The following is an 18906-nucleotide window of genomic DNA, read 5'->3' on the forward strand; positions in this document are numbered from 1 at the left end:
GATTTCATCAAAAAGATCTTCATTTGTGTTCCGAAGATGAACGAAAGTCTCACAGGTTTGGAATGACATGAGGGTGAGTAATTAAGTAGCTTCATTTTCGGGTGAACTAACCCTTTAAATTGTTTATATGAAGGCTTTACAATCAGATAGAGCCAACTATTGGATCATTTGGATGCATGTAAACGTAGCTACTGTCAGAGACTAACCTGAGCAGAATGAAGCGTGCTGGGGGTCTTGGTGGTGTGCTCTGCCAGGGCATGATCAGAAAGTCTCTTAAGATAGGCCTTCACTGCCTGCTCATCGGGGAACGGGGAGCACTTCCCCCCTATGGCTCGACAGCTGTCCGGTTCAGGGGTGCAGGATTCTGAGGCTTCGACACAAACCTCTCCATTTGTGACCGGAGCTTCAGGTTCAGTCGAGTCTTCTATGGTTGGTTCTACAGGTTCTTGGCTAGATTCAGGAACCTGATTTGGGGGTTCAGAGGCAGGTGTGCTGTCAGGGATTGTGCTGGAGGTGGGTGATCTTGGGATCTGGGTAGACACGGATGGAACAGGTTCTGTAGGAGAGCTTTTGCCTTGTTTACCCTGTTCTGGGTTGCCTTCTAATGCAGACTTGGTCTCGTCGCTGTCTAGCTCAACACCTAGTGGACAGTGATGGCCATCAGAGATGATGACATGGTCCTCTTTGTCTGTCATAGTGTACAGCAGCTGATGGCACTGACCACACTTGTCTTGAGGGGGTTTCCGAGGCTCCTGTGGAGGGGGGAGACATCGCACCAGAGCCAGGCTGTGAGCGGCTCCACAGGCCACTTGCAACACATGCCTTCCGGCCAGGGGCTCTACCTTCTGGGGCTTCCAGACTGGAAACGTTGAAGTGTTCAGGCCCAGCTGGCACCCACTGCCCCAAGCCCAGACTTCATGTTTGGCTGAAAGAGCCAAAGTGTGCTGATCCCCACACGCCACCTCCAAGATCTTCACCGTCTGAGGGGGCGTGGCCTCAGAGTCAAGCACGGCCACAGGGGTGGGGTTAGGGATAACAGAGAGTCCCAACAGGCCACACTGGCCATGAGCGTTTTCTCCCCACATGTGCACACCTCCATCCTCTGTTACTACTCCACTGTGGGCGGAGCCAGCAGCCACAAAAACAACACGTTGTTCGCTAAGCACTGCCTCCAAAACAGGCTCAGTCACTACTGATGATGTTTGGTTTTGTTTCCAAGGCAACTCACCAAAACTGTAGACTTGTCCCCCTAAATATAGTATATAAATTATTACATATTTGGATTGTAATATCATTGCAAAATGTATGAGAAGCAAGTTTAATCTTTTCACAAGCATCTGTTTAAAGCAGTGGTTCTCAACCCATGGACTGGTGCCAAGCCAACTAAGGGACCTCAGTAAACTTCCAATGGTGCCACAGGATGACTTAAAATGTTTTCAATTAATTATATTAAAATAATCTAACTTAAAGTACTTTCCCCCTCAATAATTGTTTTTATAATACTTGGAACTTCTGGAATCACAAAAATATTTAATATTTCTATTCTCCCAGTTTGAAAACAAGCTGTTTTGTCATAATTATAGGAGAAATACCAGAGGAAATATCTAGTTAGGCGAAAGGTTAGGCGAAATCCAAATCCATTCCAATCCAGATTCAAATTGGTCACGCAGATTCGCCGTGTTAACAAACAAAAAGCCGTTTGGTTTGAAAGTGACATTTTTGGCCAATCGACATTCGCAAAGACCCGCCCACTTTACTGTTGCTATGTCCGACTAAGTCAAGCAGTGAAAAATACATTGCAGAGCAAAGAGGACACTGACAGCGCATCGACAGACAAGACAGAGCAGGTTACTTTTGATATGAAACAAAGTCTCAAATTTTGTAATTTTCAAAGAAATTTCAACAATTAATAAATACCATTTTGTGGCTCTTTAATGTGTCGTGACTAGGGCTGGGTATCGATTCAGATGTTTCAGATCGATTCGATTTCGATTCACAAGCTCTCAAATCGATTCGATTTCGATTCTCAATTCGATTTTCGATTCTTGATTCAATTTTATGTGAAGGTGGCATCAACGTCGACAAAGCACCTGAAACCGCCATTTAAGCACTGAATGAATGAATGACAGGTTCGCCTCTTGCTCCTTGGTGACATCGCACAAGGCAAATAAGAGAGTGACATCTAGTGGAGAAGACTCGTAATTAGATTAACGTTAAATTTACGTTCAATGTTTGCGGAAATAAAAAAATCGATTCGTGGCCTTTGAGAATCGATTTTGAATTGACCACATTTTAAAAAACGATTAATCGAAAAATCGATTTTTTTTTACCCAGCCCTAGTCGTGACAGATTGCTGTAGCACCTCAGTTCAAGCAGCTCGTGAACCGAACATCTCTTCCTACTAGTTAAATTATAGCATCAAATAAACATGAATGAACATCAGAAGGAAATCTGAAGGAATCGTGGAAAGTAAACTCCATTTTTCAAGTTCAACTCCCCTGACTGCTTAGTTGAACAGAACGAATTCGCCATTATGATTGGTTAGATCGTCTGTCAATAAAACTCCCAAATAGGCTAAGAACCACTCATTTAAAGGTAACATTAAACATTTTCAGCAGTTTTCACTGCTAATAACACTTTTCTAATAGAAAGACTTATTGATTATGTTGTGGAGGCTAATATTCACCCTCAAGAATATCTCAATGTATCCAAATGGTAATGATCTCTTTTCAAATTATTCATTTTTTTCCATTTTAGGACAGTTCACCCAAATATAAAATGCAAACGTGTATGACTTTCTTTTGTGAAACTCATACAATGAAAGTCAATGGGGTATAAAACAACACTATGAACAAAAATACATTTTTCAGAATATCTTTTGGGCTCCATAGAAGAAATAAAGTTAAACAGGTTTGGAGTGACATGAGGGTGAGTAAATAATGACTCAAATAATTTTTTTTTTTTTTGGGAGTGCATATCCTGTTAAATTACTGTGTTAAAGGATTAGTTCACCCAAAAATGAAAACTCTATTGCCAAACCTGTAAGTCCTTCGTTCATCTTCGGAACACAAATTAAGATATTTTTGATGAAATCCAAGAGGTTTCTGACTCTTCTATAAACAGCAAGCTATTGAGCTGGCATTTGGACATAAACACAGAAGCGCTGCCCTTTATTTTACTACGTCAACAGCGTAGGAGACCGGCAGGGAAGAGAAGAGATTGTTGAATAAAGTCATTATTTTTGTTTTGTTTTAGCGCACAAAAAGTATTCTTGTTGCTTCGTAAAATTAAGGTTGAACCACTGTAGTCACGTGGACTATTTTAACAATGTCTTTAGTACCTTTCTGGGCCTTGACAGTGGTAGTTAAATTGCTGTCTACGGAGGAGTCAGAAAGCTCTCGGATTTCATCAAAAATATCTTAGTAATAGTCTTACGGGTGTGGAACGACATGAGGGTGAGTAATTAATGGCAGAGATTTCCTTTTTGGGTGAACTAACCCTTTAACATAACCAAGACCTCTCACGGCTTAGATGATGTCAGCTTGGCAAGGCGTTTAAAGGCAGATGTTATTATATTTTGATGAAAGATTATAAAGACAAGATTGCAATAACATTCACAGATGACTTACACATAGTAAGTAACATAAATAGCATCAATAAATAGTCAATTTGACATTGACTTTAAACAAAAAGCTCATCAAATATTAGTGCTTTGCTTCGACAGTTTACAATTTGCATGAGTATCTATGCCTGTTCTAGTGTGAATAATAAATGTATTACCCTCTACTAGCAGAACACCATGTCTAGCTCCCAGAGCAGCCTGGAGCACAGGCCGGGAGAGCAGCACCCTCTCTGGTGTGGTGCTGTAGGAATATCCCCTCCACGTGTGGAGCAGACCCCTCTCCCCAGAACCGTCCTCCTCACCAGAACTACAAACACAGTGATGCACACACTCTCAGAGAAGTCATGAGACAAAAAACACAAATGCTGCATTGTCCAACTCTGCTGGCAGCCTGTCTTTGAACACACGCACCTTATCTGTTTCTCCATCTCTAAACGTTCCCCATGTCACAGCTGTTGCGTTTGTCACCGTGGATGATTGTCCTGTGAGAGAACAGGTGACACAGTTTCAGATGCTGAATGACAACAACTTGTTTGATTAAACTCCATGAATGCTTTGAAATACAGACCTTTAAAAGAAGACAATCAGCAGATTATTGCAGAAGTGAAAGTAGCTTTAAAAATGATAATGTCCAAATGTCCAATTTCAAAACGTTTGTGTGAGTGAATTTTTAAGATTTCGAATGATAATTTGTGATGATTACTAATATAAATGATAGTCACGAGTGTGAGTTAATTCAGTGCTTAGGTTAAATTTATTTTAAATTGTAAAACAAGTATATTTTGAAGTCCAGATTATGTGTAAAGCAAATACTCTTGACCAAGACTAACAGTGTAAACACATGTGTACACACACAGATCAAGGACAAAGGTGACCTAGAGCTGTGATGAAATCATAAGCTGAATCAACAAACACACAACAACAGATCTGGGATACTGTCTAATAAATTATAATGAATATTAACGACTCCTATTCTGAGGTCTTAGTTAAAGCACAATCTGTCAAGCAGGTTTAGATGGTCATGAAAAAAATTATATGAATTTAAACCACAGAAAAAAACACATTATGATTCGTTTCATATACAATATTGTAATCGATAACAATGATCCATATGATAATGTCTAAAGTGAAACTAGACGTCTGATGAAATCAAAGCACAGCAACATTCACGTCGACAGGTGGGGATAATGTTAAATAACTGATGAGTGAAAGATCTTTACACCACTGTAAAGTCATACAAATACAATGCATTGTACAATTTCTGTCCCTGAAAGACAGAAACATCCCTAAGCTTCATTTTATTAGCTGCTTTAATATTAACGTACTCTGATATACAAGATGCTTCGTTCATTCTTACCCCAATATGTCAGAAGCGAATGGTTCTTGGTTATATCTTGTTCAGCTTTTAAAACACTTGATCAGAGATGTAATATAACCGGTGGTGAAAGCAGACAGGCAGCAGAGCGAAGCTCATGATGATGACATTAATCGGGTGGGTTGTTGTGGTTGTTGTGAGCGCTTCAACGAACGGAGAAGCAGGAGGGACAAACCAGATGGAGTATTTACGCTTTCGCTTTTTCTACTCGGCACGAGTCGGCAGGTAGAACAGGAGAGATGAGTGGGGCTGCTTGAAAATGAAATGCTGAGATAGTAAGCTAAATATATAATTTTACTAGTCCATAGAAACTGTAGATTGCAGATTAATACTAATATATGGATTAATATTGCTCGTGCAGTTGTCTTTGTGTCATCACTAGGGCTAACCGATAACGTATATTTTTTTTACGTAGACTGTTTTTCTTAACGGACGCTGTAGGCTATAACAAGCTTGTTTTTGTCACTGAATAAATAAAAAAAAAAAAGATAATTGCGATTTTTTTCTCACAATTCTGACTTTTTCTCTCACTGTGAATTTACATCTCGCAATTATGACTTTTTCCCCTCAGAATTGCGTGATATAGTCGCAAATGCAATTGCGAGTTATTAGAATTGCGGGATTTGAACCAAAGACTATAGAATAACACAAGAGGCCTCGCTCGTATTATTATGAATGGGAGAAAGTGCAATGCGCAATATGGCGAATAAGTCCCGCCTTCTAAATAAGAGCCAATCGCCGATTGGTAAATTCATCGCGTCACTGCAGCGGCCGTCAGAAGGTCCGGTTCCTATAGAAACAGTCAGACGCGCGCCTCCGAAATGAGGCACAAGAGACGCGCATTTAGGACTGCGCATGCGCATTAGCTTTATCCAGCCTGAATAATAGCGTTTTTTGTCATGATTCGAGCGTTCAGAAACAAATTTTGAGACAGTTGTTGCCAGACTTCATTGGTGATTTCATACATGAAATTTTAATCGAAAGCTTGACAAACAGCTTTGGAGAATTTAATGTTTCTGCACTTGGATGCTCGAGAGGCGTTTCAAAGATGGCCGCCGAGTGAAATGACTTGTCTTAAAGGGACTTTGACTTGAACTCGCAATTGTGAGAAATAAAGTCAAACTCGCAGTTCTGACTTTTTATCGCAATTGAGAGTTTATATCAAAGACTTTGTTTACATATCGCTGTTCTGACTTCTGAGGGAAAAAATTACTTTTTTCCTTAGAATTGCGAGTTTATATCTCACAATTCTAACTTTATAACACACAATTGCGACTTTATATCATGCAGTTCTGAGAAAAAGAAACATCCAGTTGTTTAAATATTTTAAAAACTTTTTTTTAAATTATTGTATGAACACGAAGAGAACATTCCATTTTATAATTTTGCAAACATTGTGGGAACGTTAACATTAATGTTCTCTAAACATTCTAAAACTAGTAGTAACATTTAAAAAAACATTAGAGGAACATCCTATAACAAAAATGTTTCAGGAAACGTTTCATGAACTGTGTAGGCTATACAAATAATGTTATTGTGCTAACATTTTGAGAACATTTGAGAACAGATAACATTGAACATACGTTTTATTAATGTTACTGAAATGTTTGTTCATAACTTTGAGAGAACCTTACCAGAATGTTCCCTGTTAGCTGGGATAGTATACATTGCTTTAGGTGAGTACTGTATCCTCATAAAGTTATATATATATATATATATATATATATATATATACAGTTGTGCTCAAAAGTTTACATACCCCTTGCAGAATCTGCAAATTGTTAATTATTTTAACAAAATAAGAGGGATTATGCAAAATGTGTGTTCTTTTTTATTTAGTACTGTCCTGAATAAGATATTTTGCATAAAAGATGTTTACATATAGTCAAAAAATAGCTGAATTTATAAAAATGACCTGTTCAAAAATGTACATACCCTTGATTCTTAATACTGTGTGTGACTACCTGGATGATCCAAGATGTTTATGTTTATGTTTATGTTTATTTTTATGTTTTGTGATGGTTGTTCATGAGTCTCTTGTTTGTCCTGAACAGTTAAACTGACCAACATTCTTCAGAAACATCCTCCAGATCCTGCAAATTCTTCAGTTTTCCAGCATCTTCTGCATATTTTAACCCTTTCCAGCAGTGACTGTATGATATTGAGATCCATTACTATATATCAACTAGTTTACATTTTGCAATGATATAAAAAATCAAGCATTTGAGATTAGCCATGTGGTATAGTTGTTATATAGTATTATATTATATTTGTAATATTAATTTATTTAGCTATTGTATATTTGTTTAGCTTATCTGCTCTTTTTATTTTTCTGGAGATGAGTGGAATTTTAAGCTAACATTTGTTTTAAAAATAATTTTCTCTCTTTTGCTCCTTCAGACTCTCTCTTCCTCACGCACTCATACTGAGACGCAAACACTTACAGACACCCTCTGGGTGTTTTAGATGCACCAGCCTTTCAAAACAAACCAGCAATCCCTTGCCTCGCTTTAATTTTCAGCCAATTGGATGGTGGTTTGCAGAAGAATTCTGATTGGCCTGTGACCAGACAAGCGGCAGTGGCAGCTGCAGGAGGCAGGAGAGCAACAGAGAGAAAGAGAAGGAGAGAGAGGTACAGAGAGACAGGAGGAGAACTCTCAGAGTAAACGTAGGAGGACAGAGAAGGGAACTTGTGTCAGCGTGGGTGCTGTCTGCCACAAGCTGCCTGAAGCAAGAGGATGACATGCTGGATAAAGGGACAGTGATGAGGTCCTGTACCACACTCAAAATGTATGGGTCACAGTGATAGCCTCCTGTCATATCAGCAGTTCCATCAAGGGCCATCAGAAGAACCAGACAGCATGCAGAACCTCCGGCATGCAGCTTCTGAGGCTTTCCAGCGTCTCGGTAAGTGCATTTCAGCTTTATCTAAGAATATACAAACAGTATCGAAATCTGTCCTTTATCACATGAGTTGATGTCTCATCATGTTGGAAGGAGGAATAGTACATAATTAAAGAGATAAACCAACAATCTTCTTCATCCCCTGCATCTCAGCTGCATACTTAACATATTGTAAATAACTTCAGTCATGGTCTGCATATAATGGTTACATCTGCATTCTCGTTTGTGCCAAAAAGAGCGTAATTAGTTCATTTCAGAAATCAGAATGTATTCTTTGTATTTGTGCTCATTTGCCTTATTTCTTGTATCAGTTGTATGTAATTGAACATATACTGCTGCTTACAGTAATGAGAGAAGATACTAGCCCATAAAACTCTGGTCCAAAAAACTAATCCTTTTAAACCTGAAATAGCTCCTGATATCTATTTAAATTTACAAAGAAACTAGACCCTCCTGAACAAAACTGTTTAAACCAGTCTAAGGTGGTCTGAGCTGGTTTAGTTGGTCTCTCAGTTTGGCCAGTTGACAAATGTCCTGTAGAACCCAGAGTTATTATCCTAAACTAAATAAATCCTAAACTAAATAAAATTAGAAATGTTGCCTAGGCAACTAACTGAAATAAATCTAAAGTGGGCATGAAACAGGAGTTGCGATAGTCTTTTCTTCCCTTTTGTAATATATATCTGAGTGAAAAGGCTTCTCGAACAAGAAAAAATGTAGGGCGGGACTTGATTTTGTCTATCAGGAGTTGATTGGATCATTGGATCATTGTTGTTTGCTATTAGTCGATCTCATGTAAGTGACAGATTGTCCCGCCCTTGCGGCAGTAAACGTGTCATCAGAGTGGGAGGAGAAGTTATTTTGATTAATGATTAAGAGGGCAAATGAATTTAAAAAAAATAATGTTCACAAATAAATCATTTATAATAAATACTGCAATATTCTATACAATAATAAGAATTGTCAATTTTGATTTCATGGTGACTTTAAAACTAAAATTGATGTAAAAAAATAATTGAAACCTAAATAGTAATGTTGAAAAAAATGTCAAAAGAACGTAACAAAAAAAAACTAAATATAAAAAATATGAAAATAAAATTTAAATGAAAAAAAATTAAATTGTGAAAATTAAAATGCTAATTTTGCTCTTAGTCGATCTCATGTGAGTGACAGATTGTCCCGCCCTTGCGGCAGTAAAGGTGTCATAAGAGAAGAGATGCCATTACGAGTGGGAGGGGAAGTTATTTTGGTTAATGATTAAGAGGACAAATAAATTAAAAAAAAAATGATGTGCACAAATAAATAATAAATACTGCAACATTCTATACAAAAATAAGAATTGTCAATTTTGATTTCATGGTGACTTTAACTAAAACTAAAACTGATGTAAAAATAAATGAAACCTAAATAGTAATGTTAAAAAACTAACAAAAATGTCAAAAGAATGTAACAAAAAAATAAATCAGATAAAATTTGAATGAAAATTTTTTTTTAAATGCTAATTCAAAATATTAATAAGAACTATAATAGTATATCAATAAAATAACACTGGTAGAACCACAAAATCAGGTATGCAATCAGCAGGGTATGCAACTCTCCTAAACCATAGCCGAGGAAGTGAATAAATAGATTGTTGTGGCTAAGCACGTGTCATTGTCGACGTGTACTGGAAGACAAATAGCCCAAGTATGCTGGATTGTAGCAGGATTCTGCTTGACCTGTGGATACGAGACAGAATGACCTACACAGCAGAGATATTATCCGTGGTTTACTGCATGGCAGAAGTGAGATTTTGTTGTGATGGACGAGGGAACGGCAGGTTCCTGTAGGTGAGAGGAAAACAGCTTGTAACAGCATCTGTGTCCATCTCTTGAGAGGCACGAGGGCCTCAGAGTGAAGAAAAGTGTGTGTGTTATGTGTGAATAAAGCAGGCACGAGTGAAAGGCATTGACTTTAAATATATTGCAATAGTGGTAAATCTGTCGCTGGCTATTTCTGGATGTGTATTTAAGCACATTTCCTCACCATGTACGAAAGTAGCCTATTGCTGTCCTGTAAGTGGCCAGCAAATCTGCATTTTTGTGCCAGTTTGTCTGCATTTCTTGGGCTACCAGCCTGAAATCACTTTCTTTGTGATTATTTTCCTGAATTTTGAAAGTTGGTTTATCTGAAGTCATATTCCTGATCTGGGTTAAAAGCCTCACGTTTCATAATCATCAATATCACCAGATAACAAATTAATAACTTTTATTAATTAACAAATTAATAGTTAATAATTAATTTTACGATTACTATAAGTATATCCAAATTTACCCGGATACATACAGTAAACTCAGTATGTGCTATATAGCAAATCTCAACTGCTTGCTTGTTATATCATCAAAAAATTTATATGTATAATGTATACTAATATGTATACTACTAATGACATATGTTTACTACTAATGTATATATATGTATAAAACTATATTATTGCCCAGCAATATATTAAAGTTGGTTATATAATACATCCTAATTTGATATATATTATATCCAACTTTATCTGCGTATATACAGTACACTCATGTAAAGCGATATATACTACATAGAAAATCTCAACCTGATTTTTTTTATATTGTCACAAAATGTAACTATATAAAAGAATCCAGCTCGTTATATAAGGTTGGATAAATATGTCTAACTACCCACATACATAGATGGATATGCATATGAAGATGGCATAAATCATTATAAACATTAACATTGTGTTTTTCCTGTAAAGCTGCTTTGAAAAAATGTGTATTGTGAAAAGCACTATACAAATAAATTTGACTTGACTTAACTATTGAAACAGAAGTTTAGGGTTGGACATATCGAAGGGGTTATCCCTTTTTTAATAGCCAATAACCTTAATGTTCTCAAATCATGAACTATGATTTGATACTTGCTATTGATAGTAAGAGGCAGGAGGAACATTCTCAAATTACAGTCTAGAGAACATTTTATGAAAAATTATCAATACTTTGGTCTGTTTTTCAAGAAGAGAATGTCAATGTATTTAAAGTCGACATGACTTGCAATAGTCTTTTCTCCCTATTGTGGCATATTATTAAATATTATTAAAGGATTAGTCCACTTTTAAATAAACTTTTCCTGATAATTTAGTCACCCCCATATCATCCAAGAGGTCCATGTCTTTCTTTCTTCAGTCGAAAAGAAATTAAAGTTTTTGATGAAAACATTCCAGGATTATTCTCCTTATAGTGGACTTCAATGGGCACCAAACAGTTGAAGGTCAAAATTAGTTTCACTGCAGCTTCAAATTGTTCTACACGATCCCAGATGAGAAATAAGGGTCTTATCTAGTGAAACCATCTCTCATTTTCTGAAAAAAATTGAAAATTATATAAGTTTTAACCATAAACTATTGAACTAGCATATTGCATATAAAAATTAGTTCAAACTTTGACCTGTGGAGGGCAGTAATACACTTAGCAGTGTCTACACTGCCGGAATTCTGATAGAGAAGAAGAGGAGAGCTAGTTCAAGATGAGCATTTATGGTTAAAACTTATATAATTTTCAATTTTTTTTCAGAAAATGAGTGATGGTTTCACTAGATAAGACCCTTATTTCTCATCTGGGACAGTGTAGAACAATTTGAAGCTGCAGTGAACCTAATTTTGACCTTCAACTGTTTGGTGCCCATTGAAGTCTACTATATGGAGAATAATCCTGGAATGTTTTCATCAAAAACTTTAATTTCTTTTTGACTGAAGAAAGAAAGACATGGACATCTTGGATGACATGGGGGTGAGTAAATTATCAGGAAAAGTTTATTTAAAAGTGGACTAATCCTTTAAATAAAAAAAGTATGAGATACTTTGCCATGCGTGGCACTTGATGCTTTTGAGGGGGTGGGTGAGTGTGAGTGTTTAGAGGCACATTGTCATGAATTAAAATTTTATATATATATATATATAATTTATAATAAATACTTCAATATTCCATAAAAATGTCAGTTTGGATTTCATGGTAACTTTAAATCCACATATCTGAATTTATAGGAATACACTCGCTTCTAGATGGTATCAAAGCTAACAGGCATTTATTGGGGTCTTTAACCTGACTTGTTTACCTCGTTTATCTGAGTTTCTTGGCCTTCATCAAACAAATCACTGCACTTGTCTGATACATGAGTGATGGGTGGCTGTACACATTGCTCACAGAATACAGATCAGCAAGAGCTGCACATTAAGATATGAGAGAGAGGGAAGGAGGGAAAACGTGAGTTGGCTACAGAATTCAGAACAGTAAGAGAAGGATGTCAAGTGGTGATGAAAGAGAGAACGATCTTGATGGAATGAGTAAACATACTTGTGCAGAGACAGGAAGAGTGGAGTGTAGAGATGGATGAGAGGATGAAAAGAGAGAACAGGAAGCTCTGATGCATCTGAGCATGAGTTATGAGCTCTCTGAGCCCTCTCTTACCCTGGCTCATAAATATCTGTGCAAAAAATGCTCAAGGGGGGAAGCAGAAACACACAAAGACAGCACAGATCATTGGTCGACAAAAATACACTCTATAAGAAATCTCCACTGAGTAACCTATGATTGACATTTTTATACCCAATATTGATTTTATCACTTATTTTTATTATAAGTAGACTCAAAAAAATGTATGGTTAGGAAACTAAGCAATAGTTAAGCATACACCTTATTTTGCAGTGCAGAAGTAAGCTGTTTTCTGTGAATGTGCAAGACTTCCCATTCATCTGCTATAGTAAATATCTAGAAGAATAACAAAGTGCAGTACACGGTAAAACTATTTGCACTACAAAACGGTTGTTTATGATTACGATAATAATAATATGATAACAAATACCAGTTTGCAGTATCAAGCAGCATAATGAACTGTTTTTGTACAGCTAATATAACTGGAAAGCTTTGCACTTTCAAGTCACAAATGACCGCAGCCGCTCTTACGTTAAAGGGTTATTTCACCCAAAAATGAAATTTCTGACATTAATTACTCACCCTCATGTCGTTCCAAACACATAAGACCTTTGTTCATCTTTGGAATACAAATTAAGATATTTTTGTTGACTTAGTGAAGCAATTCAGCGCTTCCATGTTCTACGCCAGAACGCCGACTCATTATTGGCCGGCTCCTGCATCAGCATCACATGTATGCGTCATGCCGCTCATGTGTACTGCCTCGGCCAATAATGAGCCGGCATTCAGTTGTAAACACGTAAGCGCCGAACTGCGTTCACTGCGTCAACTGCATAAGACAACAGTTTAAATTGTTAAAGTCATTATTTTTGTTTTGTTTTTGCACACAAAAAGTATTTTCATCGCTTCATAATATTAAGGTTGAACCACTGTAGTCTCGTGGACTATTTTAACGATGTCTTTACTACCTTTCTGGACGTCAAAAGGTGCAATGATGTTGCTGCCAATGTGTGCTTCAGAAACCTCTTGGACTTCATCAAAAATATTGTAATTTGTGTTCCGAAGATGAACGAAGGTCTTACAGGTGTGGGACGACATGAGGGCGAGTAATTAATGACAGAATTTTCATTTTTGGGTGAACTAACCCTTTAATGTGGAGAAATAACCATGAATGGTTGTTAAGGTGTTGCTAGGTAGTTGCTTAAGTGTCATGGGTGGTATCTTGCTGGAAATAGAGTCCATCCCCTCATAGGGATGCACAATATATCAGTACGATTTGGGTTATCGGCTGATAATAAAAACATATATATTTTTTTGATGTATATCGTTATCGGCTGATATTGGATGTTTAATTATGCATGCTCATTTCTTCTATTTTTACATTTAGATTATGCATAAGCAATGCATATTAATCCATAAAATAACCTGCAGCATACTCGTTGTCATCAAGTATGAGAAATAATGCTTCTCTGGGAATGCATTTTTCATAAATACATTTTTGATGAGATCCTTGATGTGAAATGGACTTCCTACAACCTTCTTGAATCAGTTTCATGGGAGGTCATGGTTAATGGAGACTGGTCACCGCTGGAAGGCCCTTTATGATGACCTTTCTTTCTTGTCAAGGACGATGCTAATCTGATGTTAGCAGAGCTCCTCAGAGTAACACCTGCAGCAGTGCCAAAAAGAGTTTTTAGTAAATTAGATCTGGAACGATCCAACAGAGACACACAGTCTTCTGGGTCAACATGCAGGGCTTTGTAATTCAATCATCTAATGTGATGTAGTTATATCAACATTAATGCAATCAACTCTTACAGGACTCTTTAATAAAATCATTCCTATATATAAAAATCATAATAACTATTAATAACTATAATTAGTCTCTCAGAAATTGCAGCTGTCTCTGCAGTGGGCTTTTAATCATTCTAGAGGTATCTTTAAAAACATTCTTCTCAGCAGAGATGTTATTTGACATGGTCAAATTTACTGGACATTTTTAGGGCAGAACTGTCTTCCTGCAGTCACATTGAGCCTTAAAACTTTCACAGATGAGAATATTTTTTATATTCCCTGTATCTTTTGCCTAAACAGAGTTCATTTCATTGTGACTGACTGTCAGAACATATCTAATCACACATTACATAGCAGATGCACTCCACCTCTTAGAGACACCTTTCAAATATACATCACCGAAATGGACGTTTTAATAGCTGTGGGCTGTTTTACAGAGCACCCGTCCTCTGAACTGCGATCTTGGGGTCCTCTCTTTGTCCTTTTCTCTCTCTGCTCGCTGATCCCATTTAGTGTTGTATTTGCTGTTAACATTTAAATGAAGGTGAAGGGTAAATCTCAGACCCCCTGTAACCAACCACCTGCTCCTGTTCGCCTCTCCCGTCAGGAGCTTAAACACTGAGCGTGACTCACCTCCTACCTGCTTTATCATACCAGACGCACTCTCTCACACACACATGTTGGGTTTTCATTTTTTATGGGGACTTCCATAGACGTAATGATTTTTATACTATACTGTACAAACTTTATATTCTATCCCCTAACCCTAACCCTAACCATCACAGAAAACTTTCTGCATTTTTGCATTTTTAAAAAACATTATAGGCAGATTGTTTCAAAGCAGCTATACAGTGATAAACAGGAAAATAATGATTCAATGACACAAACAGAATTCAGTTTTCAGCTGTAAAGCAGCTCTAAAATTAGTAAATAGTAAACAATAGTAGACAATAGTAAACGGTCCTTATTCAGTTGAAATCAGTTTAGTGTCAAAAACTGTAAAAAGTACATCAATTATGAAATGAGTTCAATTCAGCTATAAAGCAGCTCTGCAGAAAACAGAGATATCATCCAGCTAAGTTGAGTTCTCATCCAATAGTGTCAGTGCAGTTAAATCAGTAATATTGCATGTGAATGTTCAGATTTATGTGTTCTTCCACCATGGTCTATAAAATGAAAGCTTTTTCATGTGCTAAATGGAAGTAATGTATGTAAATGCATTCAATATTATTAAATACATAATATTATAATATTATGTATTTAATAACTTATTTAATAACTTAATTTGTATTTAATTTATATTTTTACATTATAGGACCTAGTTTATATTAAGTGTCTTTAACTACTATGTACTAACATTTAAATTAATAATTTGATAAAATGCAATGCATACATGTTTTTACATACTTGTATTTACATATATTTACATTATTATTTATATTTTTTAAAATCCTGCATGTAATTACATCTGTAATTAATATCTGTACATCTGTTATTACACTGTTAAAGTGGGATCATATTATATTTAATAATATTGTATATATTTAAGAACATATATGTTCTTAAATATATACAATACATACACATAAATATAAAACAATATATAATATATATATAATCATATTTAATGCATTTACAACTCCAAATTTAAATGTTTTTACTGGCCAAATGAATTATATTTTGTAAATATAAACAAATTTTGATTTTGATGGCTGTAATACACTCTAAAAAAGTTGGGACAGAGGCAAAATAATAGTGAAAAGATTGGTTTTGAAACAGTCCACAATTAGCAGGTGAATTGGTAAAAGGTGAGGGTATTGTGTTTGGGTATGAAAGGAACATTCACCAAAGACTCGGTTTTGCAAGCAAAGATGGGTCATGGCTCACCACTTTGTGCCAAATGTCATGAGAGAATTGTCAAACAATTCAAAAATCACATTTCTTTCACCATCTACCATATATAATATTGTAAAAAGATTCAGGGAATCCAGAGAAATCTCAGTCCGTGTAGGGCAAGGCAGTCTTCTGTTGAATGGGCGTGACCTTTGAGCCCTCGAATGGCACTGTGTTAAAAATAGCCATGGGAGTACTTTGGAAAACCATTGTCACTTAAAACAGTCTGCCGCTGCATCAAGAAATGCAACTTGAATCTCTGTTACACAAGGAGAAAGCTATACAACGATTCTTTGCAGAGATGCTGCCGAGTTCTCAGGGCCTGAGCTCATCTCAGATGGTCCAAAAGACAGTGGAAATGTATGCTGTGGTCAGGCGAGTCCATGTTTCAGTGTGTTTTTGGAAAAAACTGACATTGAGTTCTCAGTCCTAAAAAAGGGACCATTCAGACTTTCATCAGTGACAGGTGCAGAAGCAAACATCGATCATGGTATGGGGGTACATCAGTGCAAACGGTATGGGTGACTTGTATATGTATGAAGGTACTATTGATGTGGAGGTAGGGTGACCAGACGTCATGTTTTTCCCGGGAGAGTCCCGTATTTCAGGTCTTTTTTAGTGTCCCGACTTATGAAGAAAAAATCATGCTTTGTCCCATATTTCATCTTTCCTAAAATTTCATTATGACTGATAGAACGAGTAGTAGTAGTGTTCTGTCACGCGTGAACAACCCAATCAAATTTGTCATAGAACAAAATACTATCCAATCACAATTCGTTATCGATTAACTTAGTTAGTGAAGGTAGGATAGGCGGTATCACGCTGAATGACGCACACTAGAAGCGCTCTCTTGCACGCTCTCTCTCTCTTTCCTTGCACATGATCCAGTTCTCTCGGACATCGCGCGATCAGTTCTTGTTGCGCCTGAATGGTCAAATGCACACATAGTTGCCAAAATGTCCATCGTGTGGAGTATCTCACGTAAATACAGTCGGTTATGGCTTAAGTGGACGTATAGGTGGGTGAAAACCGGATATGTTTCAGAATATTACATCCATGAATTCGGTCTTAAAGGGACAGTAGCCTAATTAAATATTTGTTTGTCAAACAACAAAATATGTTAAATAAATGTATACAAAGTAAATAAACCTACTGTATCTGAAAAACAATTTTATTTAATTTATATCTCTATTATTTGTTGTATTGTTTGTAAATTTCTTTTTTATATATAACAATAATTATTGTGAAATAAAATGGTCATGATATGACACAGTGGTAAACATGGCTCTGTCTCAACTTTTTTGGAGGGTGTTGCAGCCATCAAAATCAAAATGTGTTTATATTTACAAAATACAATAAAGTTGATCAGTGAAAACATTGAAAATCTTTTCTTTGTACGTTTGTCAGATAAATAAAGGTTCAAGACAATGAACAAATCACAGATTCTTCATTTCATTGCATTTTACAAAATGTCCCGACTTTTCTTGATCTGGGGTTATACATGTTTTTAAATGTGTATATATATTATACAATAAATATTAAATTATAATATATAGTTATGGAATATCTAAAATATTATTAATTATAATCTAAATATGTAAATTGAATACAAATTAAATATAATTTACAATTCAGGCCCGGTTTCACAGTCAGGGCTTAGACTAAGCCAGGATTAGGCTTTAGGTAAATTACGGCATTTAAGAAACTTTTATAAATGTTCCCTAGAAAACAACATTACTGGTGTGTATCACGAGACAAAACACTGACACTGACATATCTTAAGATATGTCAGTGAAAGTTTCTTTCAGTTAAAAAAGCTCAAACATGCATTTTAGTCTAGGACTAGCTTAAGCCTTGTCTGTGAAAATGGGGGTAAATATATTTATATACTCTCTTACTATGAAAAGTTCTTTAAATATCCTCATAAAACCATGACAAACAGTCAAGCCATTTATCACACATGAAGCGTACCACAGCCATCTAAACTGCTCTTTCATGTTTTACAGGGTTAAAGCAAAGACATCTGGGCTATGAGGAGGTAAGAACATTCAACATGACATTACACAACATGTTATGTGCACAAACAAACATCCCTCCACCCACAGAGGCAGGACAGATGACAGCTGGAGGTGGAAGGAACAAATACAACACTACCCCCTATAGGGAGAGAAAAACAGAGAGAGGAGAAAAGGCAAAAGAACAAGATTGTTAAGGGGAGGAAATGCAGCACTGCCCTCTACTGGGGGAAGATAGAGAGGTTATATTTGGAATGACACACTAGAATTCTACTCTTAGTTCTGCAGTATATAATACACACTGTATGCACATTTCCTGTATGCATGCTATCTACCGTCTTTGCTAAAATATTCAGTATACAGTTGAGCCAATAGACCCTGTCATAACCATTTTATTTTGATAAACACGTGACAACAATGCAGCATGTTTTATTATTGCAAAATATGTTGTTTTTCATACTATTTTTAGCAGAATATACTGCACAGAATTCAGTACGTAGTAAGCAAGCATTTTATCATAGAGACGGGCAGCATAGCTGTGCACAGCATGGACTTTTCTCCTGTCAGTAACTGGCGTCTCATTCCTTGCTCAATCGAGTATGTCCCATCTGGGCACAGAGTCCAGATAGCCAAAGTCAATAAAGAACAGGGAGAACATCCATCATTCTCTCTCTATGATTACACTCCAGCAACCCCAGTTGCCTACAAGAAATGACCAGACTTACCAGAGCATGAGAATAGAAAAACACACACTCAAACACACATACTGTACATTGACACTTATACATGTATGAATGTAATTTAATTTAACAAAATATCCTAATATCTTAATATTAAAACTAAGTAAATATTAACTTTATTTATATTTCT

General features: G+C 36.3%; 2 protein-coding genes across 5 annotated transcripts in view; one reads left to right on the forward strand and one right to left on the reverse strand.

Moving 5' to 3' along the window:
• Positions 1–5156, reverse strand: part of als2b (alsin Rho guanine nucleotide exchange factor ALS2 b) — a 41802-nt gene extending 36646 nt beyond the window's left edge. For all 4 annotated transcript variants that reach the window (XM_048200810.1, XM_048200809.1, XM_048200808.1 and 1 more), the window contains exons 1-4: positions 4980–5156; positions 4034–4104; positions 3781–3929; positions 207–1249 (exon numbers count right to left, since the gene is read on the reverse strand). In XM_048200810.1, coding sequence (XP_048056767.1) covers positions 207–1249; positions 3781–3929; positions 4034–4050 — 1209 coding nt within the window. In that variant the 5' untranslated portion in view covers positions 4051–4104; positions 4980–5156. The remainder of the gene's footprint in view (positions 1–206; positions 1250–3780; positions 3930–4033; positions 4105–4979) is intronic.
• A 2218-nt stretch (positions 5157–7374) lies between these two features.
• Positions 7375–18906, forward strand: part of cdk15 (cyclin-dependent kinase 15) — a 32297-nt gene continuing 20765 nt past the window's right edge. Inside the window, exons 1-2 of the mRNA XM_048200812.1 lie at positions 7375–7904; positions 18028–18059. Of these exons, the coding sequence (XP_048056769.1) occupies positions 7790–7904; positions 18028–18059 (147 nt within the window). The 5' untranslated portion in view covers positions 7375–7789. The remainder of the gene's footprint in view (positions 7905–18027; positions 18060–18906) is intronic.

This window comes from Megalobrama amblycephala, linkage group LG8 (assembly GCF_018812025.1).
Source record: "Megalobrama amblycephala isolate DHTTF-2021 linkage group LG8, ASM1881202v1, whole genome shotgun sequence".
NCBI lineage: Eukaryota > Metazoa > Chordata > Actinopteri > Cypriniformes > Xenocyprididae > Megalobrama > Megalobrama amblycephala.